Source organism: Chlamydomonas reinhardtii, chromosome 1 (assembly GCF_000002595.2).
Source record: "Chlamydomonas reinhardtii strain CC-503 cw92 mt+ chromosome 1, whole genome shotgun sequence".
NCBI classification, from domain to species: domain Eukaryota; kingdom Viridiplantae; phylum Chlorophyta; class Chlorophyceae; order Chlamydomonadales; family Chlamydomonadaceae; genus Chlamydomonas; species Chlamydomonas reinhardtii.
In genome coordinates this window covers 7,510,759-7,521,595 of record NC_057004.1, presented here as the reverse complement: position 1 = coordinate 7,521,595, position 10,837 = coordinate 7,510,759, and the positions used below count along the sequence as shown (strand labels likewise).

Sequence of the window (10,837 nt, the reverse complement as noted above, 5' to 3'; positions counted from 1 at the left end):
CCTCCCCTCCCCTCCCCTCCCCTCCCCTCCCCTCCCCCCGCACCTGGCGCCACTCGGTGTCGTGCAGGTCGCCGGCGGAGAACACGCCCGGCACGCTGGTGGCGGCGCCGTGCGCCACCTTGACGTAGCCCGCCTCGTCCAGCTCAACCTGGAAGGCGGCGGCGTGTGGCGCATGAGGTGAGTAGACCCGGGAATACGACTCAACACTGCTGGTCATAGTTTTGCTCAGATGGCATTCAGCATGACCTCGACCCCGACCCGCGCTCCGGTCTCCTCCAACGCTGCTGCGGTGCTGCTATTCCCAGTCCGCTTCTGCCTCCCAAAGCAGACCTCTGCTTCCTGCCCGGTTGCACTAGCCCAGAAAGCGCTTCACCGCAGGGCCGCCAGCCCCACCGCACATCCGGGTCCCAGCGCCTGGATCCGGTGCCCCTCCTGGTCCAACCCGCAAGGCCCCCGCATCCGTAGCCCCACAGCCCCGGCTCCATCGCCGCCCCTTGCCGCTACCCCCGCTGCTGCCCCGCCACCACTCAACCGCCTCCCCGCCCCCCTGGCGAAACAACGGTATGGAATGCGTCGCGTGTGCCCGCTGTACCTCTGGACGTCGGCACTTCACTTCATATTTGATACACACCATCCCATGGATGGCTACCCCCCCCCCCCGGCCGCCGCCCCCGCCGTCGGCCGCACCTGCCCCGCCACCAGCTTGCTGTTGGGCGTGTGGCCAATGCCGTAGAACATACCCTGCACGTCCAGTGACCGCTTCTCGCCTGCGTGTGGTCCCGACAGGGGGCGGAGCAGGCAGGGGGTTACATTCATGATTAGCTTAGGGTACAGCAGGGGCCGCTGACTGACGTGACCGGTAGGTTTCAGCCATACACACGCCCAATTCGAATCCTGATGAGGCCACGTTGCGTCACCGAACAGCCTCTGATGCGCCACGAACGACCCCCATACTCGCGGCACCTGCCGCGGCATTGCCCCTGACCATTTTCCCCCGTCAATGGCCTCCCCACATCCTTCCACTTGCATACTTGCCACCATTTCCACAGGTCTCCTCTCTAATGCCAACGCTCTCCTTTCGGCACCTGCCACCCCAGCCGCAAACCCCTGCCTCCCGGGCCCCCTGCAGCCCCTGCGGCAACCCCGCTGCCCCACGCTGCCAATGTAGTTTGGGCTGGTATTTATGCCCCCCCGCCTAGCGCCCCCCCTAGCGCCCCCCCCTTGCGCCCCCCCTCTTTGCGCCCGCTGCTGCCCCGCACACCTGTCCGCGTGTCGAAGAGGCGCAGTCCCTGCAGCACCTCGCCGCCGAACGCGTCCTCGATGCCCGTGTTGAAGTGCACGGTGATGCGCGGGTTGGCCAGCACGCGGTCCTGCATCGCCTTGGAGGCGCGCATGCGCTCGCCGCGCACCAGCAGGTGAACCTGCGGGCCGGAAAGAGAAGGGGGAAGACGAAGTCGCAGAAGGAGGAGGAGCCATGCGGATAGCAAGGGTCCCAGGGTCAGCCCCATGCGCTTTGGGGCAGCCCCGCCCCAAGCTCCTCTTCCCCCCCCCGCCATGCCAAGGGCGCTCTGCCGGTACCGGCCCTGCCCACGCCCGCGCCATACGAGCCCGACCCCCGCCCACCCGAGCTGCCCCACCTTCAGCTGTCCATCCCTCCACCCCTCGCCCTGCACCCCGCCCCGCCCCCCACTCACGTGCTTGGCGTACTTGGTCACGTACACGGCCTCCTCCGTGGCGCTGTCGCCGCCGCCCACCACCGCCACCTCCGCGTTCTTGAACAGCGGGCTGGCGCCGTCGCAGATGGCGCAGGCGCTGATGCCCCGGCTCCAGAAGGTGTTCTCGCTGGGCAGCCCCAGCCGCTTGGCGGTGGCGCCGGTGGCGATGATGACGCTGTGCGCGCGCAGCTCGCGGTCGGAGCTGCGGATGACAAAGGGGCGCACGGACAGGTCCACCTGCTCCACGTCCTCAGTGTACAGCTCGCTGCCCCAGCGCTCCGCCTGAGGAGGAGGAGGAGGAGGGGGAGCAGGGAGAGCGAGAGCGAGAGAGGGAGGGCACACATTCATGATGAGTTGAGGAAGTGGTGGACGGTAGGGGGAGCGAGAGGAGGGAGAGCGGCAGGGTGTGTGTTGTACGGGTCGTGGAGTGGGCGTGGAGGTGAGGCGACGTGGATGGGGTTCGCGCGCGGGATTGCGGCGGCGGAGCAACAAGTCGCGCCCGCTGCCAACCCAGTTGCCAGTGTCAGAACTATGCTCCTCATACAGGGCCATACTTGCCTGGGTGTCTCCCTCCCTGTGACCTGGCCTTGACCCACTGGCGGCAACACTCGTCCTACCGCGCAGCAGCCACGCCTCCGGCACACACACGTGCTCACATGCGCACTCGCACGCATCCACAAGCCTCCGCAGGGCGCTGTGCATTCTCGCCCGGCTCTACAGAAGCGCCCATGTTGTACCGGTCACGCTTCGAACCCATTCTCATGCCCCAGCCATGCCTGTACAAGCGCTTGCCCCATTCGCCAGTCGTTGAATGCCCTATCGGCTGCTTTGCCATCCCCATCCCAAAGCCCGATCCATGAATAGCCCCAAGCACGTGATTCCAACTACCCTGGTTCCAACCCACATCCCTGCTTGCGACCCCGCAGCCCCCTCCGCTAGTTTGGCTTGGTTTGCTTTCGTTTGGGCTGGTAACTACAACCCCCACCCCACCCCACACGCTGAAACACCCCACACACACGCCCCCTCGGCTTTTAATCAGCTGCACTCGCGCCCACTCAACACGCGAAAGCAGCTCCCCCAGCCGCGCACCTGCTTGCGCATGCGGTCCATCAAGTCAGGGCCGGTGATGCCCTCAGGGAAACCTGTCGCGGTGAAGTTATACGGTGGGATGCGGGTCAGCTAGAGTGCGTCAGGTGGCATGGCAAAGAGCGGTAGGATGGTTTGTCGTGTGGGCTCAAAAGTAGGGGTCTAGCAAAACCCAATGGTGTGTGACGGCGCCAATCCCACGGCTGGCGACCATCAGGATCTCACCTGGGAAGTTCTCGACCTGGGCGGTGCAGGGCGGGAGGGAAAACAGCACACGGCGTAGGGGCGGGCGTAAGGTCATGCGGAGAGTACACCAACCAGTTGTAACAACGCATCCCTAAGAGGTGAGGCGCTATGAATATTACATGGTCCATTGGTGGCATTGCAATGTAAGCCAGCCCAGGGATGCGCCCCGCCGCTCCGCTCGTTCACGTAAGCTCAAGGGTGTTGCAACGTGTGTGCCCGACCCTGCACGCCGCACATGCCCCACCTCGGTGGTGGTCATCAGCTGCCCGCCGCGACCATTGCGGAAGCCCTCAAACACGACAGGTTTGAGGTTAGCTCGGGCGGCATAGATGGCAGCCGTGTATCCCGCTGGCCCCGAGCCGATGATGACAACGTTCTCGACGTCTGCAGGCAGCGAGCGATAGTCCAATCATACAGGTTTGGGAATTAATGCTTCCGCAGGCATCCGGGGACCGCAGAGTGAGCGCAGAAATGGCTTTGCGCTACATTGCTTCTTTACGCAGCAGGTTGACAGTGGTTGGCCCCCAGCCCGAACACCCATTGCAGCGAGTAGAAGTGCTTGCTTCCAAGGATCACTATTTTGTCCGGAGCTCTAGAACCGCAGACCCAAAAACTTGAGTGGCCATCGCTGACGTAGGAGTTTCCTGCGGTCTGACGAGCCCCACGCAGACCTCGAGCACCTACCCGCCACCTGCTGCGTGCTAGTGGCAGCTGGAGCAGCTGTCGCGGGCGTAGCGACGGTCCGCGTGCGACTGGCAAGGGCTGGCGCTGCACGATGCCGACCCGCGACTGGGTTGCACGCTCCCACCGCTGATGGGGCACCAATGGGAGCCCTCCGTTGCACAACTGTTGCAGGTAGCTGTATCATGGGGGCTTCGCAGGTGGAATGAGCCAATGAGGAGGGAGCCCGGGTCCTGGAAAGCATCTTTCACGGTTTACTTGCAGAAGGTTGCGCGATCAAATGTCGGTTATGTGTTAAGCACAGGTACAATATAAAAATGCGATACGCACCAATGCAGTGACAAGTCCAGAGAAAAAGCTTGCCCAAGTCCCATGCACTATAACATGAAACACTTTTGGGCCCGAGCGAAGCCAAGCGGTCACGTAATCCAATTACATTTGACTTTTTCGTTTAAGCCTCACTGTTGAACCTAAGGCGTGTATTGGTGTAAGAGCACGCTCGCCCTGCCAGGGCTCCCGGCGAGCATGGCGGGACACACGTCGACAGGTCAGTGAGCGCGTGCAGTGATTGTATCGGTGTTGCAGACATGTTTCGGACGAGGGGAAAGCAGGGCGGGCTCTGGAACCCGATCCACTGGCGCGGCACCTCTGGCGAGCTCCTCCTCCCTCTCCCTTGGCGCTGTGCAGCCACGCTCAAGGCCATTGTGTCCGCTAGGTCCTCGGGGACGTTAACACTCACAGGGCGTGGCCTAACCCAGGTAGGAATGAGCATGCCGCTAGCAGGCATGGAAGCTGTACAGTACTGTGGATGAGGTTTCGTACATAGACGCGCGCTTGCAGCCTGTGATGGCATCGCATTGCGTGTGGAGCAATCAAACTGGCCGGGCCGACGCCTCAACTGCCACACCTGTAATTTCCTTGCACCGGTGACGCAGGTCCCATCTGCGGTGTACAACTTGGAGGAGCAACTGCCGGGGCACGATGCCAAGTGGTGGGAGGTAAGGCAGCGCACATATGTATGGGCCGATTCAGTGGAATGAGCGTGTGGCAGCGTACACAGGCGGCTGAAGCACCTGTCTGAAAGCTGAACTAAAGGCGCGTGGTTCCGCCAACTGCTGCACATCCCCACCTGCAGTCGTATGCTCCATCTTCTGGCCTGTCCTCTGGCAATGCGCAGGTGGCAGAAATGTACAAAGTTGATCTGAGCCGCAATGCCATTACCTCGTTGCCGCCGGAGCTGGGGGTGCTGACCACCCTGACCCACCTGGACGTCAGGTGCGCGCGGCCGGTGGCTTCTGCTGGCGAACCAATTGAGGCAAAAGTGGCAGCGGCAAAGGATGTCGCACAATTGCCGGCACTCCCGGCAGTCTTGTTGAGGCCGGCCCACCGGCAAGCCACCGGCAAGGCAGCCATCGTCGTGCTTACCACGCACCCCCGCTTTGATGGCCCCCTGCCGCAGCCACAACCAGCTGGCTGCGCTGCCGGAGACGTTATCCATGCTGGTCGGGCTCAAGGTGCGTCGACTGCGCGAGGTCCCTTGATGCCTTGGAGCGTTTCGCCATGCGCGCCTACGGCATGTTTGGTTTGCGATGAGCACAGCTGCTAACGATGTTGCACTGCTCCATGCATGCGCCTCGACACCCGGCACACCCCGCCCTGACCGAAGCTGCTGGACGTGTCCAACAACCGGATAGAGGTGAGGGATACTCCGGCTTGGCAGAATCAGTAGGCTGCAGCTGAGTACGGTGCTGGGCACTGACTGTCTGTGTGGGGACTGGGGAGGCCTCTGCAACGACGGCGTCAACGGCTGCCGTATTCCCGGCCCCTGTCCATACATCCGCCCCGTACTGACCCTACTCAAGAACTCCGCACCTGGCGCCCACACTCCTAACCCGACCGCGCCTGCACCCCGCAGGAGCTGCCAGCGTCTCTGGCGGCGCTGCCAGCCTTGGCAGCGCTGCACGCCGGCAAGAACGCCCTGTCACTGCTGCCGCCCGGGGTGGGCGGGCGCCAGCAGCCGGCGCTGGCGCTGCTGTCTGCCCCCGACAACCGGCTGGTCGAGCTGCCGCCGGGGCTCAGCGAGGCAGCCAGCCTCACCAAGCTGGACCTGTCGGGCAATGCGCTGGCGGAGCTGCCTGGCTACATACTGCCGGGGCTCAGGTGCGTGTGGCGTGGTGGGGTATATGGGGGGGGGGGGGTTGGTGGAGGCGGCCTGTGGTGGTGGTGGTGGTATGGTGATGGTGATGGTGTAGTGTGGCGGCGGAGTGGTGGCGTGTGGTGGCGTGTGGCAGCGGTCCCCACTGGCGCTTTCGCGTAGGCCCCTCTCTCCTCCCGGTCACAAACACGTGCTCCGCTCTCCGTGATCCGCGCTCCTGCTCCTGCTGCCCCTCCGCCTCGCACTCCGCCGTCCTTCATGAGCGGTTGCCCCCACCCACCCCGCGCTGCCTTCGAACCCCTCCTACCCCCACTGCTGCTGGATCATAGCTCCCTGACGGACGTGGACCTGTCCCGCAACCGGCTGCGCGGCGAGCTGGGTCGCGAGGTGGGTCTGCTGCGGCGCGTGCGGACGCTCAACCTGCGCGACAACCGGCTGACGTCGCTGCCGCCCACCGTGGCGGGCTGCAGCGGCCTGGTGGAGCTGTTCCTGGGTGAGGCGTGGGTGTGGGTGATGGGGGGGTGGGGGGTAGATACCAGCCCAAACTAAACGAAACCAAGCCAAACTAGCGGAGCACAGGCAGAGGCGCTAGTTGCAAGCGGGGGGTTGAGGGGTGAATTGAGGTGGCGCAAGAAGACGCGGGGTGAGGAGGCGTGACGGGGCGGGCGGGGTGGTGAGGGGGCTTGCGAAGCACGGCCGAAGGAAGTCGGCGGCGGCCGAGTCGGTATGTTGCACCGTCCCCAACTCCCAACCTCCGACCGCCTCACCTTGCAGCCTTCCCACGCCGCGCCGCCCCCAGGCCGCAACCAGCTGTCCTCCGTCCCTCCGGAGCTGGGCATGTGCGCCGGCCTGCGCACCCTGGAGCTGCGCGACAACAAGCTGACCGGCATCCCGGCAGAGGTGCGGCGCAGGCAGGAGGAGGAGGCGGCGGCGGGGGCGGCGGCGCGGGGGCAGGAGCGGCGGGGAGCGCTGGGGATGTATGCACATGGTTGCCAGGTGCTGCAGGCGGGCGCGAGCATGACATGGAGGTTGTGCTGGGTCCCAAGGGTCTGTGCAAACCGTCAAACCACCATGCGCAGAGCCATCACTAAGGGTCGCGGCTGCTCCCTCCCACGCGCACACGTATTGACATACGTGCATGATATTTGCACCGGTCTGCTATCTTCCAATTACCGGTAATCATGCAATACTTCCCCCCCTGTGTCTGTCGCCCCTGCAGCTGTGCGAGCTGCAACTAGGCCTGTTGGACTTGAGGTCGGTGAGGGGCTGAGAGCCTGATGCAGAGCGTCACAGGGACATTAGCCTGTACGTTATCTGTATACATGTTTGCGGCCCACGCTCCAGCACACCACCACCAGCGTCCATGACTCCCCACTCGGACCCTATTTGCATGGTGGCTGTTGCTGCTGGTGTCTTACCTGTGTCCGCAGCAACAACGACCTGAGGTCCCTGCCCCCAGAGCTGGGTGAGTCGCACACCGACACACGGACACGCACATGCCTTTGCTCGTGCCACTGCAAACCTCCGCCTAGGCTTGCCTCCCCCCACCTCACCTCGCCAACCCCCTTCCCATCCGCCCAGGCTCCATGTCCAGCCTGCGCTCGCTGCCGCTGGACGGCAACCCGCTCAAGTCCATCCGGCGCGAGGTGGTGGCTGGGCCCATCAGCCAGCTGCTCAAGCACCTGGCCAGCAGGCAGGCGGGCGAGGAGGGCGCGCCGCCGCCCGGCGGGCCGCCCGGCCGCCTGGGCTCCATGAATCAGGGCGCGGCGCGGTCAGGGAACGGTGGGTGTCAGGGAGCTATGGGCGTCAGGGAGCTATGGGTGAGGGCGGCTGCGGGCGCATGCGAGACGGCTTGTGTACGTGTGTAACAGCCTGATGGTGAGGAGCTACCGGTGACAACCGACCCCAGCCCGTGCTGCTAGGACAAAACCAACGCGAGCTGTTGTTAGTGACCGTAGGCAACATCAATGGCGGTGGCCCGCTTGCGCACACCTACCTTACAACTCCGCAGTGTTCGGGGTGAACGAGGCGGAGCTGGCCGCCGACGTGGCGCGCAAGCTGAGGCTGGGCGGCATCGCGGCGGCGCAGGCGGCCGCGCAGGCGGCGCCGCCGCAACCCTCCAGCAGCCAGCAACCAGGCGGCGGGCCGCGCTCACGTGGCGGCAGCGCGGGCGCGGGCGGCGGGCCTGGCGGAGGCGGGTCGCGGGGCGAGTGGAACAGCGCCGCCGCGCCGCCGGAGTCGCGCGGGGGTGCGGAGCTGATACTGACCAAGGCAGGGCTGCGGGAGGTGCCGCGAGAGGTATGGGACGCCGGGCCCAGCCTGACAAAGCTCGACCTCAGCGGCAACCCGGTGGGTGGGTGCCACGGCCATGGGGACATGGTGGGGCTGACTGCGGGGGCGTACCACGCGAAGCGTACGACGCGGGTGCATGGGGTCTCAGGAATTCATGCTTGCACGTAGTAAGCGGGGCTGCGTGCATCCTGCCCTTGTGCTCACTACACCGAGCCGGGCTGCAGGCTAGGCTCGCCATCCGGGACCGCCGGCATGCAGGCAAGCGCCGATGACTCGGCGTTTCTCACCAACGTGCCAGCGGCCACGGCCCCCTGTTGCACGCGGCGCAGGTGCCGCTGCTGCCGCCCGAGGGCCTGGCCCGGCTGCCGGGGCTGCGCGGCCTGCACCTGAACGCCATGGGGCTGTCCGCCTGGCCGCTGCCGGCCCTGAACGGCGTGCTGCCCAACCTACACGAGCTGCAGGTGGGCATGAGGCCCGAGGAGAGGGCAAGGGCGCGTGACGGGGCGTCGCGCAGGGTTTCAATCCTGTTAGGGGTTGCGCGGTGGGCGGCAAGTGTGCGATAAGTGCCTGTGTCGGCGCACGTGCCTGCGTGACTGGGGGCGATGAGTTCAGTGCGAGTGATGTCTGCCAAAATGCGCTGTGAAAGTGTGTGCTTGTGTGGGGTGCAACAGGTGTGTAACAACCCGCCGCTGCGCCAGCTGCCGCCCTACCCCTTCATGGCATGCCCCAACCTCGTCCGCCTGGAGCTGGCAGGTGCGCCACGGCCGGGGTCCCACACAAGCGGCGAGTGCGTCTGTAGGTGTGGTAGAGAGTAAGCAAGAAAACGCAACGACTGTATGCACTGTTGGTGTCAGAACAGCTTGAGCAAAAGCGTTGTTGGGGTCAGGGACGTACACCTCCCCCGGTTTCTATGCGCTTATGCATGCTCTCACGCATGTGGCATGTGGCACGCCGTGCTGACAACGCCGCGCGCCCCTGCAGGTATCCCGGGCGTGTGCACATTGCCACCCGGGACGTTCGCGGTGCTGACGGCGCTTGAGGTGGGCACTGGGCATGGGTGGGGCACCGGCACCATCTGCCACCGGCTGCGCTATTTTGTGTTGGTCCATATCGTCATCTCACCTCATCACCTCTTCCTTCCTTTCATCTCGCGCTCTTGAAATACACACACGGCACACAAACACACACATTTGCATCTTCCATCGCACTAGGCCTTGCTGTTCGCTCCATTCTCTCGGTTTTTCCGGATCCTCGCTTGTCCACCCTGACTGCCCACCCCGCCCTGCCGCTGATACTGCGACTGCTACCGCGCAGGCGCTGGACCTGAGCCAGACCGGCATTGGCATCTTCCCGCCCGAGCTGCTACAGGCCCCTCGCCTGCGCCTGCTGAACCTGGCGTCCAACCGGCTGGAGGTCCTGCCAGCGGAGGTGGCGGCAATGGCTAGGTACGGGGGGCGGGAGGAGGGCTGGCTGGCAGTTTGGTGGTAGCTGCTGCTGCCTTTCTGCCAGTTGGGCAGTATGGCGCGGGGCTGCGCGCGCATTGCAATGCGGGGTCTCACGCTGCCATCCGGACCGCAATACAAGTCCCTCCCGCCCCTCTGCCACATCCGTCTCTCATGGGCGGTTATCCACCATCCACCCACCCATCCACTCTCCCGCGCCCACACGCTCACAGGTTGGAGGAGCTGAACCTGGCCAACAACAACCTGGCCACCCTGCCGCCGCAGCTGGGGCTGCTGGCGCCCGTGCTGCGCAGCCTGGGGCTGGAGGGCAACCCGCTGCGGTCCATCCGGCGGCCCATCCTGGAGCGAGGCACGCCGGCGGTGCTGGCCTACCTCAAGGACCGCATCCCCGCATGACCACCGACGTGATTGTCCCTCGTGGCTTGTGACGCTGAACGCGTTACATTGTGTGCGACAGTGGACGTATAGGGGTGTGCTCGGGCGGATTCAGGGCCGCTTCAGCAGGGCGTGCGAATGCGTTTGCTAGAGCCGAGAGGTACTTACAGCTGTAGAGCGGCGGAGACTTGAAAGGGCGAGAGCGTGAGCGGGCGTCTGCGGATGAGTCTTGGGATGGGCGTAAGCAGGACGGAAGAGGAGCAACAACCTGTTTGCACTGAGCGGCGGCCGCAAGCTTAAAGCAGACCAGGGCGGACCGGAGTTTTGGGCTTGACAATGTCGCTACCGCAAGTCCGTAACGTCCGGCCAACATGCCGTCGGCGGTATGTACCGTATACTTGAATCCCTGTGCACTCGGGTTGTCTCCTCTTGCAACGCAAACATGTTTTCCGTTATTCCCTACTTGTTATGTCCTTCTTGTACGTGAGGTCGTGAGCCGAGCCGCCCGAGCGCCCGAGCACAGCACCCCTACCGGAGCAGACAGCAAGACTGGGAGGAGGCATACTTGCGCAGCTGATTCAGGCTGGTTTCCCTGGGGCCGAAGTCATGCCAAGCGGTCCTCGAGTCGCAGGGGGACCGCACCAGCCACCAGAGATGCAGTGACGACAGTCACAGGTACAGTACCCTGGCGGCCTGGCGTCAGCAATCATCACCAGCTAACCCCCTGCTGTCCCGCAGCTGGGAGCATGGGACCCCGGCCGGCACCGCGGCACAGCGCCATCTTCCGGCGGACACATCATCTGGCTGCGCGCCTCCATCACAAG

The 10,837-nt window shown here is 64.7% G+C and overlaps 2 protein-coding genes across 2 annotated transcripts in view; one reads left to right on the top strand and one right to left on the bottom strand.

The window, feature by feature from the left end:
• The window catches only part of CHLRE_01g054150v5 (uncharacterized protein), a 7,023-nt gene extending 2,957 nt beyond the window's left edge, over positions 1-4,066 (bottom strand). The window contains exons 1-8 of the mRNA XM_043059018.1: positions 3,732-4,066; positions 3,292-3,431; positions 3,027-3,042; positions 2,805-2,857; positions 1,695-1,997; positions 1,262-1,421; positions 688-767; positions 44-148 (exon numbers count right to left, since the gene is read on the bottom strand). Of these exons, the coding sequence (XP_042928932.1) occupies positions 44-148; positions 688-767; positions 1,262-1,421; positions 1,695-1,997; positions 2,805-2,857; positions 3,027-3,042; positions 3,292-3,431; positions 3,732-3,915 (1,041 nt within the window). The 5' untranslated portion in view covers positions 3,916-4,066. The remainder of the gene's footprint in view (positions 1-43; positions 149-687; positions 768-1,261; positions 1,422-1,694; positions 1,998-2,804; positions 2,858-3,026; positions 3,043-3,291; positions 3,432-3,731) is intronic.
• A 92-nt stretch (positions 4,067-4,158) lies between these two features.
• On the top strand, positions 4,159-10,694 carry CHLRE_01g054100v5 (uncharacterized protein). Its single transcript, XM_043059017.1, has 18 exons — positions 4,159-4,275; positions 4,416-4,486; positions 4,664-4,726; positions 4,906-5,003; positions 5,188-5,242; positions 5,395-5,424; positions 5,644-5,888; positions 6,213-6,376; positions 6,683-6,783; positions 7,103-7,137; positions 7,314-7,348; positions 7,465-7,665; positions 7,895-8,232; positions 8,505-8,636; positions 8,847-8,928; positions 9,157-9,215; positions 9,490-9,620; positions 9,851-10,694. Exons 1-18 carry the CDS (start codon positions 4,254-4,256, stop codon positions 10,032-10,034), a joined length of 2,046 nt encoding a protein of 681 aa, XP_042928931.1. The 5' UTR covers positions 4,159-4,253; the 3' UTR covers positions 10,035-10,694.
• Positions 10,695-10,837: the final 143 nt, after the last annotated feature.

Bases quoted from the DNA above. Each gene is read 5' to 3' on its own strand.
- CHLRE_01g054100v5 (XM_043059017.1), top strand. From the start codon at position 4,254: ATGGCGGGACACACGTCGACAG. The intron at 5,243-5,394 runs GTGCGTCGACTG...CCCTGACCGAAG, and splicing joins CCATGCTGGTCGGGCTCAAG to CTGCTGGACGTGTCCAACAA. The intron at 8,233-8,504 runs GTGGGTGGGTGC...CACGCGGCGCAG, and splicing joins TCGACCTCAGCGGCAACCCG to GTGCCGCTGCTGCCGCCCGA.